Raw genomic sequence first — 25185 nt, 5'->3', positions numbered from 1 at the left:
AGTAGTGATATCGAAATAAGCAAAGATTCTTCTGTCTTTTCATATGAATTTCTCATGCCCTTTTCCCATGCTGGTAGCACAAAACAGTTGTGTTAAACTCTCCACAATTTTCTCATTTTAACAACAGCAATATATATTAACTGATCACCTACTATGTGCCAGGGATGTTCTAGGAATTTGATCAAATACTGAATGAAATACAGATCCCTTGGGGAGCCTACCTTCCAATGATTACCTATTAATATAAAATAAAACACATCTATAGCACTATAAACACTGTGGGGTAGGGCAGTGTACTGTATTCTCACTTATACTGTGGAGTTGTACTCTGAATGAAAATCCCAGATCTGCTCTTTGTCAGCTCTGTAAAATGGAGAAAATTATTTGACCTCTCTGTGCCACAGAATCCTTATCTCTAAAATGAGGGAAAATGACAGTTCCCAAACAAGGTTTATTTCAAGAATCAAATGAATAAGAAAATATAAATGAACAACTTGAGAAAATGTCTGGCACATATTAAGCATTCCAAAAACATTAGTTGTAATTTTTGGTATTAAGCACCAGGACAGATACAATATGGACTGAAGGTTATTATCACATGGGAGGGGGCAGGGAATGGTTAGCAAATTGGGTGGGACCGAGCTATAAGTTTTCCAGAGTGTAATTTACAAGCTGGATTCATAACAATTGGGTACCAATCTAGCATCTACCCTTTATATGTGTGCAGTGGTTCTTCTATCAGGAATTTCAGTGGCAGGAAAATATACATTTCTATTGGTGAGAGTCCCAATATGGACATCAGTTGAAACCCTGCCATTGGATTATCTGCTAAGCAGATACAAATTACCCTTTTCACATTCCCCATTAAACCTGCTGACTATAGAAAGCAGAAATGGTTTACAGTGAAGGAAAGAATATTTCCACTAAATATCTGTACATGTATAATGCACTGTACTTGATCATTCTTTATTTAATAAAACATTTATATGTACTTATAATGTACCAGAAACTTGTCTAAGCAATTTCTGTCTAAGCCATTATGATTATTATGTATATTTGAATTAAGAAAAGATATAACCTCATTTCTCCTTCTAAGTTAGATTTAGAAAGCTGGAAAAGGCACTTTTCCCACACTAATGATGAGAAAAGGCTGAATAAACTACAACTCATACATGTTTCTGGAGCTCATTAAGAATCTGCAGGCACAGGGCAACTCACCAGCCTGGATAAGCACTTCTTCAGTAAAAAGGGCCTCATGAATTGTGTCACTTGCGGCAGAGCAAAGGGAGAACTTAATATTCCTCTAAACCCTACAGAGTAAGTGCCATTATTTACTTGTCTTTCTAGATAAAAGAACAGAGGCATGGGAAGAGGAAATAATTTGTCCAGGGTCCTGCAGTAGGTAAGTGGGGCCAGTCAGGATCTCAGCCATGTTAGTTTGGCCCCATCATCCTCTCTCTGAGCCACTGTGCTACGCTGCTTCTATCATCATTGTCGGGACCTGCACCCAGCACCCAGAGGAAAACACATAAACAGACTGATGGCCAGTGCTCCTAAGTCTTCCTCCTTGTATTTGGTCCCAAAGTATGTGAGACGATTTATATGTGTTGTGTCATAAAATAGAGCAAGGATAGCCACCACAGAGTCCAGGAAGAGCATGCAAAATTCTTGGTTACCTGATACTACAATACTTTTGGCAGCTGGGGAGCCAATTTAAAGAGGTTAAGATACTAGTTTAAGACACAAAGATGGTGAGAAGATGGCAGGACAGCATGAAAGTTTTTCTTGTGTCTCTCATCCCTGAAATACAGCCAGATCAACACCAAATCATCGTGCACACCTAGAAAACTGATTTGAGGATTGACACAATAATCTGCACAACCTGAACTGCAGAACTCAGCAGGTACGTGGCTCAGACAGGTGAACTGGGGGAGAGAGAAGCCACAGAAGGCAGGGAGCTGTTTTGCTTGCAGAGAGGACAGTCAGTGTGTGTGTGTTGGCGAGGGTGGGGGTGGGGGGGAGGGCAGAGTACAAAAACAGCTGGAGAGAAAAGAAAGAGTATGCAAGGGACTGAGCAGAAAAGGGAGAGAGAGGAGAGGGTTTGAATTCCATTAAGACCTGTAAACAGAGGGAGTGCAGAGTCTGAAACAGCAGCTCGATACATGGCAGTGCCCCAGTGTGAAGGGTGAATCCCCAGGGGCAGAGAGCGAGATCTGAGGGGCCCTTGGGCCACACCGGGAGAAGCAGTTCCCCTGCTGATATCTGAACAAGGATGTTAAGGGCGAAGCCTCGTGCCAGGTGTGTGTTGTGATTTACTGTAATCCCTGAAATGCTGCTACACAATCGCATGAACTTTTTCTGGGGCAGGTTGTCACCCAACCACCGCCCCTGCGCATTGGCAGCAGCACAGTCCCACGAATGTTCCTGGGTGCAGCTAGCACCCAGCCATTGCTCAGTGAGACCCTCCTCCAGAAGGTCTGAGTGGGTCAAAACTGCAATCCTTCAGAAGTGAGGGATTGGGAAACACAGCCCTGTTTTGAAATAAAACTCAGGAGGGAGGGCCACCTGAGTGGCTCAGTTGGTTAAGCGTCCAACTTTGGCTCAGGTCATGGTCACACAGTTCGTGAGTTCCGAGCCATGTGGATCAAATCCTTTGATCACCTGGCCTCCATAAGCACCTATTCTGACTAGGGACTACAGTGACTTCTGGGTCTCCTGGAATTAGTATCAGTTCATGGCCAGTGTATAGTAGTCCTGAAAATTCTGGTTATTTCCTTTTACCCCAATGTTGCTGGAAGTCTATAGGTCCCTTTGGGGAAAGCTGAGGAAAGAATTAACAGCATACATTTTTGGCAGCGTAGTAGGGTCCTTCCTCATGAGGACATAGCCTCCCCTGCAGTCAAGGGGTTCTAGGTCTGTAAACTAGCTTAAGTCTGGAAATTGATTCTCTGTTTTATGATTCAAGTTGTACTTTTGTTCACTTCATCTGGAACTCTTCCACTTATATATATCAAGTAAGAATGTAGTAGATTTCTCATTATTTCACTTCTAGGAGCACTGTGATCAACTAGCCAAAGCCATAAGTCTCTGTGAATTAGACTATTCTGATTACTACTTTGATTCTGTGCATTATAGTAACCATAGCCACCCTACCTTTGACAATTAAGTACCATCACTTGGCCCTCACCACCCACCCAATTATTTCTACTATATTTAGGTTTCCCAAGATAGAGGTAGCAGATCTCACTAAAATCTCTGACAGAGAGGGGCACCTGGGTGGCTCAGTCGGTTAAGCATCAAACTTTGGCTCAGGTCATGATCTCACAGTTCGTAAGTTCGAGCCCCGCGTCGGGCTCTGTGCTGACAGCTAGCTCAGATCCTGGAGCCTGCTTCAGATTCTGCGTCTCCCTCTCTCTCTGACCCTCCCCTGCTCATGCTGTCTCTCTCTCTCTTTCTCTCTCTCTCTCTCTCAGAAATAAATAAATCACTTAAAAATTTTTTAATTAAAAAAAAAAAACCTCAGGAGGGAGGTGCCAGCTGGCAACCTGACAGCTTGGTCTTGGACAGTGTAAAAGCTGGGAGTGGACAAAAGCCAGAGACAAGGAAGGGTGCAAGATTGCTAGTCGGGGAGAGCACAGAGTTCTGATACTAGAGACTGGGAGCTGGGTGATGCCTCCTGCACATGCACATACACACCTACAGGCACCACAACAATCCACCCCAGTAAGTTAAGCCACAGCATCTAGTGGAGAACGGAGCTGTTACACTAAGTCCTGTCCAACTGGGCCAACCTTGCTCTTCAGGAACACCACAAATCTCTCCACCTGCTTAGTTTACCCACTATAAAGTGCTTCATAGTTTGACCTCTAGCAGAAACCAACGAATTTCAATCGTATTTCAGTCTGTTTACTGGTCTATCTATTCAATTGTTTTTCTTTTCTTTTCTTATTCTTGAATACAGAAAGCTAAAAAAATTATTTTTATTTTCCATCTTTATTAAAAGTATTTTTCTTTAGTCTTTTTCTACTATACTTTTTTGGTAAATTTTTCAAATTCTATTTTACTTCCATCATTTCATTTTATTCTATTTCACTGTATTCATTTTTTTTCAAATTTTCAAAGATATGAGGGTGGTAGAGACCCAAATCTTGACTGATTGTTAGGGCTGAAGGAGATAGAGGCCTATAGGGGTCTGTTTTCTGGGATTGGGGCACAGGGGACAATACTCTTTTTTTATAGTCAGCCTTTCTGAGATGTGGACTCTACAGAGACCCAGGGATCCACTCTGCTAATAGTGACAAAGCATTTTCAGTGGCCTTTGTCTTTGGGGAAAGAGTAAGGAATGATTCTAATGGCTTCAACCCCAGGAGATAAATTGAGGATTAGTATTCTAGGAGTCAAGACTCCCAGAAAGGACACTGCAGATCTGTGCTCTGCTGGTCCTCGGACTGAAGGAGCACACAGGTTTTTTTCGACTTCTAGACACTAGCCACCCATCTCTGCTCCTCTGATGGGAATGACCCTTCATCCTTTCATAACAAAGCCAACCACTAGGGGCGCCTGGGAGGCTCTTCCAACTTTGGCTCAGGTCATGATCTTGCACTCTGTGGGTTCCAGCCCTGCGATGGGCTCTGTACTGACAGCTCAGAGCCTGAAGCCTGCTTCAGATTCTGTGTCTCCCTCTTTCTCTGCCCCTTCCCTGCTCATACTCTGTCTCTGTCTTTCAAAAACAAGTAAACATTGAAAAAAATTCAAAAACAAAACAAAAAAACACCCAACTACTAACCTGGTGAACAAGGATGAGGGTGATGAAGGCAAGGGCCCAAAGAGTGTCAAACTTCCCTCCTTGGTAGTTTCATACAGAGGAGCTGAGACTCAAAATATCTTTTTTATGACTCCTCCTCTCTTTTCTGAGAACAAGAAACAAGTTAGAACAAGTGCTAACCTGGGGTGGTGGATACTTTAGAGTGAGAAGGCTCTGGGTTTAAATTCCATCTAATTCAGGCACACTGAGCCTCAGTGACCTCCTCCATAATAGTGACATTAAGAAGTGTGAATATTGAATCATTGGGATTTTTAACTGCAGCCTCACAATGGACAGGGAAGAGGGTACCACTTATCCTAAAAAAGGAGAATCCTAATGGGTTTAGTCACTCCATGCAAATATTTTCTATTCTGCATATGTGTAAGGAAAGATACCAGATTCTGCAAATCTGACCTCATCCTTATCTTTCCTATCACGTTGCTCTGACTGCATTTCCTTAAGAATGGGAAGGGGAGGTAGAAAGCATGGCTTATGCAATACCTGACCTGTTGGTTTCACAGCTTTGGATTCCAGTGTCATAGCTGGGCTGGTGTAAACAAAGAGCAACCTGGTGCTTTGGAAAGATAAGCTGAGGTGGCACATTACCAGCACCCTGAATTTGCAGAAAGAGTTCCCTCAACATGAGTCGCAGACAAAAAGGGCTGGATTTCACCCAGAATTCTTTGTCTATGTGCAAGGTCCACATTAAGAGTCTCAGCTCAGCAATCTCTGGAGAAGACAAACCTAAACTCAGTCTGAGAGATCTTGCCAGACTGACAGCTTCAGAAGGAAATTTGATTGTCTAGAAGTCTGCTCCGCTTCATTTGTTCCTGGGGACACCTGCAAAGATTGGTGTGGACACAGCTTCCCAGGTGGGGACTTATACCAGAAAAAAAAAAAGAAACAGATAGTCATTGCTTTGTGACACCATCTCCAATTACATGACACAAATCAAAATGCCCATACTGTGTTATGATCAGAATATGATGGGGGCGCCTGGGTGGCTCAGTCAGTTAAGCTTCTGACTTCGGCTCAGGTCATGATCTCAGGCTTATGGGTTTGAGCACCAGGTTGGGCTCTGGGCTGACAGCTCAGAGCCTAGAGTCTGTTTCAGATTCTGTGTCTCCCTCTCTCTCTGTCCCTCTCCCACTCTCACTCTGTCTCTCTCTCTATCTCTCAAAAAGAATAACTTTTAAAAAAAGAATATGATGAAAAATATACTTAAAGGAAAGAAATAACTTTAACTTAAGAAACATATCTGACACTTACCCTGTGAAGGCTAATTTGTTAGGTACTATGCAAAATTCTCACGGGTCTCTGATCCGAACTAATAAGTGAATGAGGAGAGATTTGGACACTTTCTGGAAGCGGGTGTATGTGGGGGTGGGGGTGGGGGCAGTGAATGGAGCCCTTAATGTGTGGAGACACTGCACATATTACCATATTTAACCCTTCTGGTTATATTACAAGGTAGGCAGTTTTGTTCTCTGCATGTGACTCCTAAGAAGGTTGCCATACTTAAAGTCAGAAAAGTAATAAGAGGATGAATACAAGCGAACCTTGTCCGATTGAACTTCACCTTGTTGTGCTTTACAGATAGTGTGTTTTTTTCAAACTGAAGGTTTGTGGTGACTCAGCATCAAGCAAGTCTATTGGCACCATTTTCCAATAGCATTTGCTTCCTTTGTGTTTCTGGGTCACAGTTTGGTAATTTTCATCAATATCTCAAACTTCCCCATTATTATTATATTTGTCACATTTCTCTGTGATCAGGGATCTTTGATGTTACATTTGTAATTGTTTGGGGAATGCCATGAACTGTGTGACTGTAAGATGACAAACTTCATCAAGAAATGCTGTGTGTGTGTATTCGGATGGCCCTTAAATTGTCTCTCTCCTCCTCCTTGGGCCTCCCTATTCCCTGAGACAACAATATTGAAATTGGGACAAGAAATAACCCAACAATGGGCTCTGAGTGTCCAAGAGAAAGGAAGAGTCACATGTCTCTCACTGAATCAAAAGTTAGACATGATTAGGTTTAGTGAGGAAGGCTTACCAAAAGCCAAGGCAGGCCTAAAGTGAGGCCTCTTCCACCAAAGAGTTAGCCAAGTTGTAAATGCAAAGGGAAAGATCTTGAAGGAAATCCAAAGTGCTACTCAGTGAAGACATGAATAATAAGAAAGCAAAACACCTTTATTGCTGATACGGAGAAAGTTTTAGTTGTCTAGGTAGATGATCAAATCAGCCACAACATTCCCTGAAGCCAAAACCTAATCCAGAGCAAGGCCCTGACTTTGTTCAATTCTATTGAAGGCTGAGAGAGGTAAAGCTGCAGAAGAAAAGTCTGAAGCTAGCAGAGGTTGGTTCTTGAGGTTTAAGGAAAGAAGATGTCTTCATAACATCAAAGTATAATGGGAAGCAGCAAGTGCAGATACAGAAGCTACAGAAGCAGCAAGTGCTGATCTAGAAGGTCTAGCTAAGATATTAATGAAGGTGGCTACCCTAAACAACAGATTTTCAATGTAGATAAAATAGCCTTCAGTTGGAGTAAGATTCCCCACCTGGAACTCTCCCAGATACAGAGAAGTCAATGTCTGGCTTCAAAGCTTCAAAGGACAGGCTGACTGTCCTGTTAGGGGCTAATACAATTGGTGACTTTAAATTAAAACCCATGCCCATTTACATTCTGAAAATCTTGGGGCCCTTAAGAATTATGGTAAACCTACTCTGGCTGTGCTCTGTAAATGGAACAAAACAGCCTGGATGACAGCACATCTGTTTACAACACGGTTTGTTGAATATTTTAAGCCACTGTTGAGACTTATTGCTCAGAAAAGACGATTTCTTTCAAAATATGACTGCTCACTGACAATGCACCTAGTCTCCCAAGAGCTCTGATGGACATGAGATGTTATTTTCATGCCTGCTAACATCCATTCTGCAGCCCATAAGTCAGGGACTAATTCTGACTTTCAAGTCTCATTCTTGTTTTTTAAGATAAAAATTTCATAAGGCTATTATAGCTTCCACATGAGGCTACAGTGATTCCTCTAATGGATCCTAGCAAAGTAAATTGAAAACCTTCCGGAAAAAAATCCTTCTAGATGTCAGTAAGAATATTCATGATTCATGAGAAGTGGTCAAAATATCAACATAAACGGGAGTTCAGAAGAAGTTGCTTCCAATCCTCATAGACGACTTTGAAAAGTTCAAGGATTCAGTGGAGGAAGTAATTGCAGATGTGTTGGAAAGAGCAAGAGAAGTAGAATCATAAGAGGAGCCTGAAGATGGGACTGAACTGCTGCGATCTCATGATAAAACTTTAACGGATGAGGAATTGCTTATGGATAAGCAAAGACAGGGGCTTATTGAGCTGGAATCGACTGCTGATGAAGATGTTGTGAAGACTGTTGAAAAGACAACAAAGAATCTAGACTATTACATAGGCTTAATTGCTGAACATGGTTTGAGGGGATTGACTCCAGTTGTGAAAGAAGTTCAGGGACACCTGGGTGGCTCAGTGGGTTAAGCATCTGATTCTTGACTTTGGCTCAGGTCATGATCTCATGGTTCAGGAGATCGAGCTCCACGTCAAGCTCCTTGCTGACAGTGCAGAGCCTGCTCAGGATTCTCTCTCTCCCTCTCTCTCCGTCCTTCAGCTGCTCACATGCATGCACAAGCACTCTTTCTCTGTCTCTCTCCCTCAAAATAAATAAACTTAAAAAAAAAAAGAAAAGAAAGAAGCTCTACTGTGGGTAAATGCCATCAAACAGCATCACATACTACAGATAAATCATTCACGAAAGAAGAGGTCAATCGAAGTGGTAAACTTCATTATTTATTTTAAGAAATTGCCACAGCCACTCCACCCTTCAGCAATCACCACCCTGATTAATCAGCAGCCATCAACATCAAGGCAAAAAAATTATGATTCACTGAAAGCTGAGATGATGGTTAGCATTTTTAAATTAATGTATGTACATAGGTTTTTTTTCAACATAATGCTATTTCACATTTATCACATAATGACATTTCATTATTTTGTTTTCTTCAAATGACTGACAGGGACTTGGGAAGGAGACAGAGGACACACACACAGAAAAAATATTCAACAATCTACACAGTGCCCACCCTGTTAAAGCAGCAAGATCCAAAAACATAGTGAAATCTTTGTAACCTAGATGTTTCTCCATAGAAACAAACTAATATTGGTTCCACTTCTGAATTTAGGAGAATTCAGTGATTCATCATTCATCACTTACATACAATACCCAGCATTCATCACAAGTGCTCTCCTTAATCCCCCTCACTCATCTAAACCATCCCACCCTCTTCCCTCCATCAACCCTCAGTTTGTTCTCTATCATTAAGAGTCTCTTGTGGTTTGTTTCCCTCTCTTCACTTCCCCCCTTTCCCATGTGTTCATCTGTTTTGTTTCTTAAATTCTACATATGAGTTAAATCATATGGTATTGTCTTTCTCTGACTTATTTTGCTTAGCATAATACACTCTAGCTCCATCTACATCCATGCAAATAACAAGATTTCATTCTTCTTGAGGGCTGAGTAATATTCCATTGTGCATGCGTGTCTGTGTGTGTGTGTGTGTGTGTGTGTGTGTGTGTATGGGTGTGTATGTGTACCACATCTTCTTTTTCCATCCAGCACTCAATGGACATATGGGCTCTCTCCATTGTTTGGCCATTGTTGATAATGCTGCTATCATTTATCAGTAACTTCTAGTCAAAGGTCATGTAGAACGCACCTGTAACCCAGCAAAGTTGGATTTATTATCTGTTGCAACAAAAGAGACAGTACACCATAAGGAAATGTCACGCATCTCAGTAACAGTCTCAGGAGGGACTTGACACATGATTTGGGGAAGGATTCAAAGAAGCATGGATTTGCTCTGGCGTGCATATTGTCAGAAAGCATAGCAATTCTATGGAAGACTTTTGTCCATGAAGCAGGCAGAAAGATTAGGGGTAAAGAAGTGGCAGCCACTTGTTACCCGATGAGAGTATTTGGCCAGTACGTGGCAGATAAGACTGCCTTCTTGCTTTGTCCAGGCTCAAACATGATTGTGGAATGGCCTTGTTTTTGTCGTCTTCCATCGTGGCCACTGAATGACCTTGCCAGGTACTGCTGCACTGTGAAAATGTTATGTTTTGGGGGCTGCTTTTTTTATTTCTTGAATTCATAAAACACTCAAAGTGGAATGGGGGACCATTTTTAGATAAACGACCTGGGAAGCAGAAAGTAGCAGAGGGACAAATAAGTACAGACAACAGTGACTTTCTTCTAACATCTACATTTAGAAATTTATAGCTATGGAGTCTATCAAGAAGTAATCTTGACTGTTTAAAAATAATCAGCACCATTTGTTGAAAAGACGACCCTATCTCTGTTTTCCCGCTCATGCAGTCTCTCTCCCTTCCTCTCCTCCCTACCCCTTTCTTGTTCTCTGCTTTGTCTTTTTCAAGTTCCACACTCGCCTCTAACCTCTATATGCTCAAGTCATTGAGACCTCAGTGGTCTGGTCAGGCTCCATTTCCCTGAGCTGCAGCCTTCAAACAATAAGCTATGCAATTATAAAGCTCACCTTTTCTCTTTTCCTTTTCTTGGGGATGGTAGCTCTGTTCTGTGCATTGTTGTTTCATTTACTGTTTAGTTATGTCATTTTTATTCAGGTGAGGAGGTAAATCCAGATCCTCTTTTATGCCACCTTGACCAGAAGTAGAAGCCTCCTATGTGCTGTTCCAAACTCAGTTACCCAGTTCTGANACCGCGAGATCATGACCTAAGCGAAAGTCGGACGCTTAGCCGACTAAGCCACCCAGGCGCCCCCACACACAGCCAGTTTTAATGCAATATCCTCTCTGAACACTTCTTCGGTGGCTTCACTTAGAAGTGGTGTTGTATTCCGCCAGGGATCATAGTTCCAAAATAGAACGCTGTGACGCAGTGTTTTGCTTTTTCATCTAGTTGGGATTTTATACAGTGTTTTGGTAAATCCCAGTTTCACTCAGTGAATCAAATGATGTAACAATGCTACTTTTATTCTACCTAGTAATCTGTACAATATGCAACACAGGTGCAGGAGTGAGGCTGAGATAGTGTAAGGCTTAAAAAAAGTAAGGTGAAAATACCAGCTTGGAAATTTCTTAAAAGTTTAATTGTTTATATTTTAGACCATGCCCAAATGCCCACATTAAAAAGATTGCACCAAAATATCATGCAATACACAACACTTTAACTCAGGTGGGAAGGAAGAGGAGGAAGAAACGGAGGGGGCATAAAAGGACAGGAAGGGAGCGAAGAGGGAAAAGGAGCAGGAGTAATAAAATAACATGTTCAGTGCTTCTGTATGATAGATACTCCCCTTTTTAAATTTTTTTTATAGTTTATTTATTTTTGAGACAGAGAGAAACAGAGCACGGGCAAGGGAGGGGCAGAGAGAGAGGGAGACACAGAATCTGAAGCAGGCTCCAGGCTCTGAGCTGTCAGCAGAGCCCAACGCGGGGCTCAAACCCGCCAACCGTGAGATCGTGACCTGAACCGAGGCCTGACGCTCAACTGACTGAGCCACCCAGGCGCCGCGCCCCCCCACGCTTTTTTTTAAAAGTAGGCTCCATGCCCAATGTGGAGCTTGAACTCATGACCCCAAGATCAAAAGTCACATGCTCTACTGACTGGGCCAGCCAGGATCCCCTGACAGATACTCTTCCAGGCACTTATTGACTCATTTAATGTAATAACTCATTTAATCCTCAAAAAAAATTCTGTAAGTTAGACGGTCCTGTTATCCCATCCACCCTTGATGTGTGAAAATCAATAAAAGGAATCCTTTGGTATGGAGTCAGGAAGCCAGCAGGGGCAGGGGACGGGGCCTTGTCTGCACTCACTGCAGACCCAACAGGAAGACAGTGCCTTCCAAATTCCATTTTATTTATTATTTTTGTAAATATAGTTTATTGCCAAGTTAGTTAACATACAGTGTATGCAATGTGCTCCTGGTTTTGGGGGTAGATTCCCATGATTCATCGCTTCCAAATTCCATTTTACTCTAGCTACTACTTTACTCCTGAGCAGGAAGAAAGCTTTCCTCCTCCCTTGAGCAACAGCCCAGCCAATGAGAGAAAGCCACAACTCAGCCAAGAAAAATCCCCTCTACTTGGAACTCCACCTTTCTACCAATAGACTTTTTGTTTATAAACGTCCTCTTCTTTTTATAAAAGAGTGTTCCTCTCCTTTGTTCTCCAGACCTGCTTATAATTTTCTATAGCTTCATTATCTGGTATTGCAATTCTCTGCTATTTCCAAATAAGGCACTTTTGATGGTAAAATAGTTTTATTTCTGAGATTATCAGAGGAAACCAAGGCACAGAAAGAGCAAATAACTTCCCCAGTGTTACACAGCTTATTATTGGTGGTGTCAGGAGAATCACTAATTGCAACTAAATTTTGAAAAATGTTATATGTACTTAAAAATGAGCTTGTTAATCTAACATGAAATGAGTGGCTGGAATACACTGAAGTGTAAGAAAGTAAACTAAAAAATGTAGAAAGCTCCCACCCCTCCATGTGTTCTATCACTCCTGTCCTTCCTTGGAGCTGGTGAGAGTTAATGAAGACTTTACTGAAGGTGACACAGATGAAGAGACACTGAAGGGGGACCTGGCCATTAAGAGAACTTACTATTCAAGTTTCTGAATCTCTTCCAGCTTCTTCTCATTCTTGGCTGTTTCCCAGTTCTCTCTTTAGGCCAAGGTATCTTCCACGATGTTTCCACTCCAAGGTGCCAACATGCTGCAGATACTGGAGAGGTCCTTGAGGAACAGCATTCCTGAATCCTTAAAGGTAACAGTGGAAAATTTTGAGTAAAGAGTAAGGAACAGAAACCCTGTGAGTCAAGAAGAAAAAAGACTAACACTGAGCTTCTGTTTTGTGTCTGGCATGAACCCATGTTTTCTCTAGTTTAGTTTGCATTACGTCTCTAGAAGATATTTGCTACTATGTCTGCATCACTAATGAGAAGATGGAGCTCAGTTAGGTGATTCAGCCAATATCACATAAATAGTGAGTTGCAATGCGATGGCATGAACACAGGTATGCCTGGGACTTAGCCAGCTTTTGCTCTGTGATTCAAAAAGTATTCCCTTGATTCTTTCCAAAAAACATTCCATAATAACATTGGTATTTTGTCCAGAGTTTTCCTCCAAAGTTGGCTGAGACTACGTATTAATGTTAAAATTGTTCTTAAAAAACATTTGTCAGGTGAGAACTTAACCATCAGGACTCTTCTCTAAAATTGATAACAAGTCAACTCCTATTTTGACTTAAGTTTCCCAATTTCCCTGAACTCCCTGCAGATCGGGCTATTTTATGGCTGACTCTCTGAGTCTCCTTTAACCTCGTACAACCGATTAGAAATCTCAGAATCCTATAAGATGTACACATAAATACTTATATCCAGAACTGTGCAAAAGCAACTCTAGTAATAGGCTTGGGTACTTGCTTATGCTTTTTTTTTTTTAGCAACCAAAGGGCTAAAGTCCATGTATGTGTATGTGTGTGTTTTAGAGGACAGTTGTTTTTCCTTGGGGGAGAAAAAAAAAAACCTCTGTAAGCATAGAAATTAAATTTTTACTGTTTTATAAGACATTCCTATAAGATGCATACATTTCAGATAAGATAAATGCATTTGCCTCCTTCACTCCCTTATAGCTCTTTTACTCCCTTCTTTCAGTATAAAAGAGAAAAATATTAGCATTATTTTATTTGTAGATCATATGGCTTAATTTTCAACTATTAGAAACAGACTAATGAAATAACTCGCCCTGTTCTTTAGTTCCCACTTAAAAAAAAATAACTTTGACTACAGCTGAGCCTTGAATCTGTGAGTTCAATTATACTTGGACTTTTTTTTTCAATAAATACAGTACAGTACTGTATATGGATTTTCTCTTCCTTGTAATCTGATTAATAGCATCTCTCTCGCTTACTTTATTGTAAGAATACAGTATATAACATACAAAGTACATCTTAATTGGCTGTTTAAATCATTGGTAAGGCTCCTGGTCAACTGTAGGCTATTCATAGTTAAGTTTTGGGGTAACTGAAAGTTCTAAACAGATTTTCTGCTGCAAGGGTGGGGATCAGTGCCTTCTAACCCCCATGTTGTTCAAGGGTCAACTGTGATCTAAAACTAAAGTCACTCACTTTAGTAGATTCCTATTGCCATTAATCTCTACTACCCACTATTCAACTCCTTTCACTTCGTAATCCTTAAGATCCAGGCANCAGTTAGACACTCTGTAAACAGTTGCCTAAGATATTTTTATGGTGAATAGATATTTTTAAAAATTCTTCAGGCCAGAAGTTTTTCCCCATGAATTTAGTATAGAATCTTGTCACTTAAATTTCTCTTTACTGCTTGTGTTAAGTGAAGTCCAAATATTTTGAGAAAACAGTGCATTCCAAATGTCCTTTCTTGGAGGATCTCTGTGGTAAGATAAGGTGGCCCTGACAGCACCTTCAATTTCTGGCTGTATATTAAAGATATACATTTCCCCCTAATTGAAATCCAGAATATGTGTGGTACTTGTAATGGATGTATAACCTAAAACTCAATACTTATTTGAGTCTCAGTTGAGAAAAAGTCCAGCCATTCCTCTTAGTGCTAGATATTAAATACATTTTAGGGCATGTGTCAACTCCAGCTGAGTCAACTTAGAGTAGCTGCCTGGTATGTTCTGAACTGAGCAGGAAAAAAGAAAGAATTTTTTAAAAATTAATTCGGCCATGGGAATAACAAAGAGTAACAGTTTTACATATTTTCAGATCCCATAATGAATAATTGTATAGTGTAAGTCAGTTATATAAGGCCCAAATGCAAATATGTGAAAAGATAACATCTCTATTTTCCCAAATTATGCTGAATTTCTGTATCAAGCCACCACACATGGCTGAAAACAAAATAAATTCAGATAAATTCAGACAACTGAGCTTTTTCCCCCCTTCTCTTGGTCTGACATCAATAGTTTATATAGGGTGGAAAGCGGCAAGGGGGGAAAAATACATGGTCTAGTCCTTAGTCATCATGGATGCATGGTGGAAATTATTAAAGTATATGCCATCTTCTTGACCTCAGGTCATTGGCATACTTCCATGCTGGTATCTGCAGAGGCTTCATGTTTATAGTTGCCAAGAAGCCCATGCTAGGATCCACTGCTGCATTCCAATCCCCAAACCACAAAACCACAATGTCCACAAGACCTGTTCTCATTTATCCCCCCCCCCCACAGCCTGCACAACACGAATGGGGGCAGGGGAGTCTAAGACTGGACTTGGACCTCAGGCCACGGGACCACGTAGCACACTGTCCTGAGCACTACGCTGTAGCCTCTGCTGGCACAAGTTCATTTAATCCTTTCAGAGAATAATGTGGTCATTATGTTAAGGAGTTTTAAACATGTGCACAACCTTTGAGCCAGCAACTACTCTTCTGGATGTTCTAAGAGAGTATCAGGTGCCCAAAGTTTTTGTGCAAGCATACTCTATGGAGAATTATTTGTCAAAGTGAAAAGCTAGAAACAGCTGAAATGACCATCAATAGGCAAATAAATGAACTGTGATACATCCATACAATGGAATCCTATACAGTCACTATAAAACAATTGAAAATTTTTGTGTTTATGAACATAGACATATGCTCACAATGCATTCAGCAGGGAAAAACCTGTATCAGATCATTTTAGTTTTTAAAATTGTGTCTCTCTACGTGGATGAATAGAAGAAAGTCTTGGAGGAGAGAATTTTAAATCCTAAAATGAAGAATGGTATTCTTAAAAACAAATTTTATCTGTCCAAACATTTTACTATATGCATGTATGATTCATATTGGATGGGGAGAAAGAGCTCTTCTCGTTTGAGGTTAAAAAAAATGTAGTGCATAGAGATTGTTTGACCTAGATGCCCTATTAGGCCCTTTTCCAACATAAAAATTCATGATAGAGATGACCCTTGTCCTGACCAAACAAGGCATCTTACCAGCCCTTCCTAACAAGCTCTCCCTTTCTTGGAATATTACAGGTTTATGGGACTATCTTCCACATGAACCAGGGAAACCCATTCAATCTGATAGCTCTAGTGGACAAGTGGCCTGATTTTAACACAGTGGTTATCCGCCGTCAGGAGCAGGTAAGGTGCCAGATATGGAATGAATAGGTCTCTGTGTTCATTTTTGCTGTGTGCCTGACATGTGCCTGGCAATGTGGCAGCCCAGGGATACAGAAATGAATTGTGTGATGGTAAGCAAGTCCCTGTCTTCAAGGAGCTCACAGCCTTGGAAGAAAAGATCAATAAGCAAATAAATTACAATGTGGTATGAATTGTGCAGGAAAAGAAGATGTACAACACAGAAATAGCTCTGCAAAAGCCGATTCAACAATGAAGGTTGGAGACTGAGGTTACAGGATAAGGTCAGAAACACTTCCCAATGGGAGGTTTCATCTGCACTGGATCTTGTACATATTTTGTAGATACTGTTACAGTGATGAGAAAAAGAGGACATTCTAACAGAGAAAACACAAAGGGCAAAGATAGGAAGGTGTGAGACAGTACAGTGAGTTAGGATAATTATAAAAAGCAAATTTATAATCCTATAATCGCCATATGCATTTTGAGGAAAAAACATTTAAAAACTAGGGAAACTAAACAGTTAATACATTTCAAAGACAAAAATTCCTGAGGTTATTTTTAAACACCTAGTAAAATTAGAAATTTATAAAAATACAAACATTATACCGTAAATAGAGATAAAAAGTGTATGATCTTAAGAAACAAAATGTATTAGTGGATATCCTTGCTGACTTGTCAGTGTATTTGGGGGCAATATTTTCCAACCATTTTTTAAAAAGCTTTTGAATGCTGCACTGAGTTGTGGTACTATTTTCTTGTGCCTCCTACTTCCCAATAATCTCATCTGTTATTTAATAATTTGAGAAGATCTTCCTAAATAAGTGGTCTCTGTTTTTCTGCAACTACAGTTTATACCATTGTTTTAAGAAAGCTTTTATAATTGGTTTTCATCTTCTTTGGCTTCATTAAGTATAGATGGAGATTTTAATTCAGAATTATCTAGAACTAAATTTAATACTGTTATGTTCATGGTTGGGGTGTTCTGAAACTATCTGAAATGTAGTAAATTTATTCTTGCAACAGAAGCTTTGCTTTTCCTCGTCACTTGTTTTTCTCTTCTTCCCACTGAGGATAATAGAAGTATATAAGAATGCTTTCTAATAATTGTGTCTTTGTTTTATTTGAAATTTTAATGCAATATGTGTGAAGAGAGAAGTATTGTTTGCAGTTTTTGATCATAAATTGAACANCATCTTCTTTGGCTTCATTAAGTATAGATGGAGATTTTAATTCAGAATTATCTAGAACTAAATTTAATACTGTTATGTTCATGGTTGGGGTGTTCTGAAACTATCTGAAATGTAGTAAATTTATTCTTGCAACAGAAGCTTTGCTTTTCCTCGTCACTTGTTTTTCTCTTCTTCCCACTGAGGATAATAGAAGTATATAAGAATGCTTTCTAATAATTGTGTCTTTGTTTTATTTGAAATTTTAATGCAATATGTGTGAAGAGAGAAGTATTGTTTGCAGTTTTTGATCATAAATTGAATGGCTGAATCTCTCCTCCTGACCTCACGATTTAAATGATTCAGAAATAATTGTAATGTACCAATGAAAATACTATTTTCATTACTTGATTCCCAAGTCAGACAGAGATCCAGCAAAAAATGAGAACTACAGACCAATACCCTTGATGAATACGGATGCAAAAATTCTCAACAAGATACTTGCAAATCAAATGCAACAGCACATAAAAAGAATTATCCACCATGATCAAGTGGGATTCATTCCTGAGCTACAGGGTTTGTTCAATATTCACAAATCAATCAATATGATACATCACATCAACAAAGGAAAAGATAAAAACCATATGATCCTGTCAATAGATGCAGAAAAAGCATTTGACAAAATACAGCATCCTTTCTGAATAAAGACCCTCAAGAGAGTCAGGATAGAAGGAAATTACTTAAATAGCATAAAAAGCCATTTATGAAAAGCCCACAACTACCATCATCCGCAATGGGAAAAANGATTTAAATGATTCAGAAATAATTGTAATGTACCAATGAAAATACTATTTTCATTACTTGATTCCCAAGTCAGACAGAGATCCAGCAAAAAATGAGAACTACAGACCAATACCCTTGATGAATACGGATGCAAAAATTCTCAACAAGATACTTGCAAATCAAATGCAACAGCACATAAAAAGAATTATCCACCATGATCAAGTGGGATTCATTCCTGAGCTACAGGGTTTGTTCAATATTCACAAATCAATCAATATGATACATCACATCAACAAAGGAAAAGATAAAAACCATATGATCCTGTCAATAGATGCAGAAAAAGCATTTGACAAAATACAGCATCCTTTCTGAATAAAGACCCTCAAGAGAGTCAGGATAGAAGGAAATTACTTAAATAGCATAAAAAGCCATTTATGAAAAGCCCACAACTACCATCATCCGCAATGGGAAAAAACTGAGAGCTTTCCCCCTGAGATCAGGAACACGACAGGGATGTCCACTCTCACCACTGTTGTTTAACATAGTGCTGGAAGTCCTGGCATCAGCCATCAGAAACAAAAGGAAATAAAAGGCATCAGAATTGGCAAAGAAGAAGTCAAACTTTCACTTTTTGCAGATTACATGATACTCTACATGGAAAACCTAACAGACTCCACCAGAAGCCTACTAGAACTGATCCATGAATTCAGCAAAGTCACAGGGTACAAAATCAATGTGCAGAAATCGGTTGCATTTTTATACACCAACAATGAAGCAACAGAAAGAGAAAACAAGAAGCTGATCCCATTCACAATTGCACAGAAAACTATAAAATACCTAGGACTAAATCTAACCAGAGATATAAANAGATATGGTTTTTCTATACAATGGAATACTACATGGCAATGAGAAAGAATGAAATCTGGCCATTTGTAGCAACATGGATGGAACCTGAGGGTGTTATACTCAGTGAAATAAGTCAAGCAGAGAAAGACAGATACTATAGTTTTCACTTATAGGTGGATTAGGAGAAACTCAACGGAGGACCATGGGGGAGGAGTAAGGAAAAATACTTGGGGAGAGGGAGGGAGGCAAACCATGAGAGACTCTTGAATACCAAGAACAGACTGAGGGCTGATGATGGTGGGGAAGAGGGGAAGAGAGGTGATGGGCATGGAGGAGGGCACTTGTTGGGATGAGCACTGTGTGTTATATGGAAAACAACTTGACAATAAACTTAAAAAAAAAAACACCTAGAAATACAAATGACCCAATAATTCTACTGCCAGGTGTTTACCCAAAGAAAACAAAAACACAAATCTGAAAAGATATATGCACTCCTATGTTTATAGGATTTTTTACAATAGCCAAGATATGGAAGCAACCCAAGTGTCCACCAACAGAGGAATGGATAAAGATGATGTAGTATGTACACACCCCCACACACACACTCACGCATGATTATTATATTCAGCCACACAAAGAATGAGATCTTGCCATCTCTGACAACACTGATGGACCTAGAGGGTGTTATCCAAAGTAAAACAAGCCAGAGAAAGACAAATACTATATGACTTCCCTCATATGTGGAATCTAAGAAGCAAAACAAATGAACAAACAAAAATCTAAAATAGACCCATAAATACAGAGTACACACTGGTGGTTGCCAGAAGGAAAAAGGCACAGGGATGGGCAAAATGGGTGGGGGGGAGAGGGAGATATAGGCTTCCTGTTATAGCATGAATAACTCACGGGTATAAAAGGTACAGCATAGGGAATGTACTAGTGTTGTATGGTGACAGATGGTAGCTACACTTGTGGTGAGAACAGCATAAAGTATAGACTTGTTGAATCACTATGCTGTACACCTGAAACTACTGTAACACTGTGTCAACTATATCTCAATTTTTAGAACAATATAATGGAATTTAGGAAAAAGTATGGCAATAGTGAAATATAAAGAATTTGTTTTATTTCCCTTTTCCCAACAATAATAGGAGATGACAGATGATCTTGATCACTACACCAATACTTACCAAATCTTCTCCACGGATCTCAAGAACTGTCAGAAATGCCTTGGTTCACCAGAAGTCATCAATTGGAAACAGCATTTGCAGATCCAAAGTAAGAGAAACAGGATGTGTGCAGACTCACTTCTCTGTCTTGAACAAATTTCCCTATGACTCATATCTCCTGCTCCCAAACTCCAGACCCTCAGCCTGCTGCCAATTTTTTAACTCACTAATAAAGGGAGAAAAAACACCTTCAAAGCTTGGAAAGAATGGGCTTGATATAGCGAACCATAATATAATTCCTGGATTTATATCCAGGATATCCAGCCAATGATGTATGGCATATTTTGTAGACATATCCAGGATTCCTTAGGGTAACCGGGTATCAAAGCAGAGCTTCACCCAAGGCCTTCCATTCCTGGACTGCGAATGGCCACTTGTGCCATAAAGCACCTCCCAGATCATGAAGGACAGCTGTTATGGTAGTGGACATGCCCTCTCCACCGAGTCAGATTCCCTAGAGTGGCATCTGCCTGTTATTTGCTATGTGATCGTAGCCACATGACTTATCCTCTTAGAGACCATGACTTTCATACACAAAAGTGAGGATAATAATAGTTCCTAGAAGACAGGGGAATTGAAAAGATTAAATGAAATCTTGAATAAGCATTTCTTACTATAATACCTGGAGGTGTCCATTGACTTTTGCTGCATAGCAAACCTCATAATTCTGTGAATCAACAATTTGGACTAGGCTTTGCAAGGCAGTTCTTCTGGTCTCACTTAGGCTTACTTGCACACCTACAGTCTGTTGATGGGTAGACTTTGGGCTGATTGCTCTAACATGGCCTCAGTCACATGTCTGAATGATGGTTCTGGCTGTCAGCACTGGCTACCATGGTGAGGGCATGATAGGAGCACACGATGTCAGCAGGCTAGCCTAGGTCTCTAAGTAACTGAGATCACAAGGAGAAGGCAAGCTCCAACGTGCAAGCACTTTTAAGCTTCTCCCTGCATCAAATTCATTCTTCTCCACTGGCAAAAGGAAATCATATGGCTGAGGTCAGCTGCAGTACAGGATAGGACTATTCCAAGGAATGGATACAAGGAGATGTGGGCAAATACAGGCCATTACTTGCAACCATTTACTATACTGGGAACATAGTAAATACACAATGGATATTGGCTACTAGGTTTTTAAAATTTTTTTTAAATGTTTATTTTTGAGACAGAGAGAGACAGAGCACAAGCAGGGAAGGGGCAGAGAGAGGGGGAGACACAGAATCTGAAGCAAGCTCCAGGCTCTGAGGTTTCAGCACAGAGCCTGACGTGGGGCTCGAACTCACGAACCATGAGATCATGACCTGAGTGGAAGTCGGATGCTTAACTGACTGAGCCCCCCCAGGCACCCCTGGCTACTACTTTTTTTTAAAAACTCCTCTCTTTTGGGGCGCCTGGGTGGCTTAGTCGGTTAAGCGTCCGACTTTCACTTAGGTCATGATCTCGCGGTTCGTGGGTTCGGGCCCCGTGTCGGGCTCTGTGCTGACTGCCAGCTCAGAGCCTGGAGCCTGTTTCAGTCTGTGACTCCCTCTCTCTCTGACCCTCCCCTGCTCACGCTGTCTCCCTCTCTCTCTCCTAGAAATAAATAAAACATTAAAAAAAAAACTCCTCTCCTTTAATTATCAAAACTATATGATTATGTAGCCCAGAAAACTTGGTTCCAGTCGTGCTTTGCCACCAATGGCTTAATGAATTTCTTTATGGGCATGTTTTCACTTACAAAGATCAGGGAAAATTGCACAAATGCTGATTACTTGACTCTGGTCACACAGCGGCAGCACTGAACCTAGAACCTAGGTTCTCTAACTAAATCCCAGACACTTCCTACTCCAGTGGAGAGCTTGTCTATAGCATGTACTTATTAAATCATTGTCTCTCCTTATAATCCCATCTAGGTTCACAGCCCAGCCTGAATGAGGTGATACAAAATCTTGCAGCCACTAAATCCGTTCAAGTCAAGCAAACACAGTGCATTCTCTACATGACAGCTGAGACAGTAAAGAAACTGGCTCCTTCCCTGCTGGAGGGAAAGACCTTACCACCCAGTGGTGGCAAACCCAAGGCCATGTGAGTTTGATACAAGTCACTCTGCACTACTCACAGTTCTCAATGCTGAGACAGCCTCCCATTTTCTCACCCTGCTTCCACTCTGGCCCATCTGTAGTCGATATTCTTAAAAACATTCAGAGTAATCTTTTCTTAAGATGTAATTCATACCATATTCCTCCTTTGCTTAAAATACTCCACCATTTCCTTTCTCATCTGGAAAATATCCAACTTCTGCCTGTTTCTTCGACCCTATCCTATCCTGTTCTTCCTGCTCACTCGCCCCAACAACAGTGGACTTTTCTGTCCCTTTGTCATCATAAGCTTTGCATTTGTTATTTCCTCTGCATACTCTGTCTCTCAAAACAGTAGAGGGAAGAACAAGTACAAACCTCCCTCCTCAAGAACTTTGCTTTTCTTCTGGACCTCCACAGCTGCCAAGAGACGTTTAAACCCTCCTCCCTGGATGTGACCCATGCTGCCTTGGTGAATAAATTCTGGCATTTTGGCGGCAATGAGAGGAGCCAGAGATTCATCGAGCGCTGTATCCGGACCTTCCCCACCTTCTGCCTGCTGGGGCCTGAGGGGACCCCTGTGTCCTGGAACCTGATGGACTACACAGGAGAGATTCGGATGGCAGGTACTGTGCCTGAGTACCGGGCCCAGGGCCTTATCAGTCACATCATCTATTCCCATTGTCTCTCCCTATACCAGCTTGGCTTCCCCATATATTCTCACGTAGACAAGAATAACAAAATAATGCAGAAAATGAGTAACAGGCTGCATCATGTCACCATGCCCTGTAGCTGGAACCAGTGGCACTGTGTGCCCCTGTGAAGCAGTCCTGCGCAGAAGACCATGTCAGATGGGCCTGGGCAGAAAGAAAGAATAAACTGTAATTGTAATCATCAATAAAGGAATGGCACTGTTTGGCCTCCAAGGAAGCTCTCTAAGCTATTGATTGGTCAACAAGACCACCCCAGTACCTGTGCCCGAATTGCAGATGGGATTCCTTTAGATTTATCAGTATGAAGCAGCCCAGGAACTTCCTCGGTGGCCCCCACATAATTTAGCCTCCCATACTTCCGGGATCTCTCTGATACTCCTTCATCAGCTACCTGGTGCCCTCAATGGCTTCTCCTAGAACTTCTAGTACACGGATTGGTAGAGCCTTGCCAAATCTTCCAGGGAGGGTAATATTTTCTGGGCATTAGGACTTATTCCTCTTTCTTTTATGGCTTTTTCCTTAGTGATCAGCAAGTATATTCTGCTCATTGGGTCTGTAGAGATGATCTTTCCCTCTGATTGCTACTTTAGAGGTACATTAAATATATACAAGTACATAGGAGAAGTTAGGTTCAACGTGATACACATGATATAGCAGGGAGGGTTAATAAGAAAAAGACTTAAGTTAGCCTGTCTATCTTCTCACACCCACACCAGGGAAAATGATTGAATATTGTTTCTAAAAAATTTTCTTTGGGGTGCCTGGGTGGCTCAGTCGGTTAAGTAGCCGACTTCTGCTCAGGTCATGATCTCGCAGTCTGTGGGTTCCAGCCCCGCATCAGGCTCTGTGCTGACAGCTCAGAGACTGGAGCCTGTTTCAGATTCTGTGCCTCCTTCTCTCTCTGCCCTCCCCAGATCATGCTCTGTCTCTCTGTCTCAAAAATAAAAAATTTTCTTTAATGTTTATTTATTTTTGAGAGAGAGAGAGACAGAGACAGAACACGAGTAGGGGGCGGGGGGCAGAGAGAGAGGGAGACACCAAATCCAAAGCAGTTCCAGGTTCTGAGCTGTCCGCACAGACCCTGACACGGGGCTCGAACCTACAAACTGGGGGATCATGACCTGAGCTGAGGTTGGATGCAGATCTTCTTAAACCCACCTGAAACCCCAGACAATAAAGAGATTTTGTGTCTTGCTGTGTAAATTGAAACAAAGTGATTCATAATGGGGACAGCATGGGTGAGTTTACCAAGACAGAGAAGTAGGAGTGCCCAGACGGGGGAGTGGATATTAACAGAGAGACAGAAGGTGATGGGGAGGGCATGCATACCCATTGCCCCACTTGCCCGTGGCACATTATTTCAGGATGGCTGAGTTCTGTGAAGTTCTGAAAATTATCTCATGGGAGAATCTAGTTGGGATTGTAGAGGGATATTCCTCCCTGTGTGGACAGATGAGCTGGAAGGGTCCTTGCCCCATCACTTCAGAAGAAACTGCAAAGAGAGCACTGGAATGAAGGTAATCGCCTGGATAAAGAATGTTTCCTTCTGGTCCCATCTAAGCCTGGGCATTAGGCGATAGAATTGAGAACGATATCCCTCCACACCTCAGAAACTGACTGAAGTTTAATTTCTTGGCCAGTTAGGGTTTCTCAACCTTGGCACAATGGACATTTTAGGCTGGACAATTCTTTGTTGTGGGGTGAGGACTATCTTGTGCATTTGTAGAATGCTTAGTAGGCCCCTGGCCTCTACCCACTAGATGCCAGTAGCACCTTCTATCCCAGTTATGACAACTAAAAATGTCTCCAGATATTGATAAGTGTGCCCTGAAAGTAAAGTCACCTGTGACTGAGAGCCACTGGTCTAGAGGAAGGATTCTCGAATTTGAACCTGCATCAGAATCACAGACTGTGATTTAACTCAGGCCTGTTAAAACAGACTGTGAGTCCTAACTCCTAGGTTTCTGATTCAGTAGATTTTGGGTAGAGCCCCAGGATTTAAATTTCTAACACCTTTCCAGGTGATCCTGGTACAGGTGTTGGTCCACAAATCAGGCTTTGAAAACCATTGGTTTAGAGAAATAATTGAACATACATTATGTCCTAGAATCATAGATGAAAATTCATATTGCACACTACTTAGATATATCATTTTTCTTTTGTAGTCATAATTTAAATTTGTGCTTTACTTGATTGATAATAATACTTCATTACAAATTCTCAAAGCTTCTATAAACATTGTCATTAAACAGTGCACTAGGCAGACACCAAACTACACTTTCACTACTTCCTCATAAAACTTGGTCATTAGAAAATACCACAGATGATTTTTTAATACAGAGAAAGAATATCTTCAGCTACTGTGCCATGGAAAAACACAGACCTT

General features: G+C 40.9%; 1 protein-coding gene across 3 annotated transcripts; it reads left to right on the top strand.

The window, feature by feature from the left end:
* Window positions 1-1762: 1762 nt before the first annotated feature.
* LOC144218865 (glycine N-acyltransferase-like) lies at window positions 1763-23012 on the top strand. Of its 3 annotated transcripts, none has more exons than XM_077748840.1 (6): window positions 1763-1903; window positions 12556-12663; window positions 15898-16005; window positions 19952-20078; window positions 21922-22093; window positions 22507-23012. In XM_077748840.1, the coding sequence occupies exons 2-6, from the start codon at window positions 12586-12588 to the stop codon at window positions 22907-22909; spliced, it is 888 nt and encodes a 295-aa protein (XP_077604966.1). In that variant the 5' UTR covers window positions 1763-1903; window positions 12556-12585; the 3' UTR covers window positions 22910-23012. The 3 variants fall into 3 exon arrangements, with proteins under 3 accessions (XP_077604966.1, XP_077604968.1, XP_077604969.1); XM_077748842.1 differs by lacking the exon at window positions 1763-1903 and adding an exon at window positions 5377-5676; XM_077748843.1 differs by lacking the exon at window positions 1763-1903 and adding an exon at window positions 9873-9942.
* Window positions 23013-25185: the final 2173 nt, after the last annotated feature.

This window comes from Crocuta crocuta, unplaced genomic scaffold (assembly GCF_008692635.1).
Source record: "Crocuta crocuta isolate KB4526 unplaced genomic scaffold, BGI_CrCroc_1.0 scaffold323, whole genome shotgun sequence".
NCBI classification, from domain to species: Eukaryota; Metazoa; Chordata; class Mammalia; order Carnivora; family Hyaenidae; genus Crocuta; species Crocuta crocuta.
The sequence above is the reverse complement of the archived record's forward strand: the minus strand, read 5'-3'. Positions and strand labels throughout refer to the sequence as shown.

Excerpts from the sequence above, each read along its gene's own strand:
- LOC144218865 (XM_077748840.1), top strand. The coding sequence starts at position 12,586 with ATGTTTCCACTCCAAGGTGCCAACATGCTGCAGATACTGGAGAGGTCC. Across the intron at positions 16,006-19,951 it reads TTATCCGCCGTCAGGAGCAG|GAGATGACAGATGATCTTGA; the intron begins GTAAGGTGCCAG and ends CAACAATAATAG. Across the intron at positions 20,079-21,921 it reads ACAGCATTTGCAGATCCAAA|GTTCACAGCCCAGCCTGAAT; the intron begins GTAAGAGAAACA and ends AATCCCATCTAG.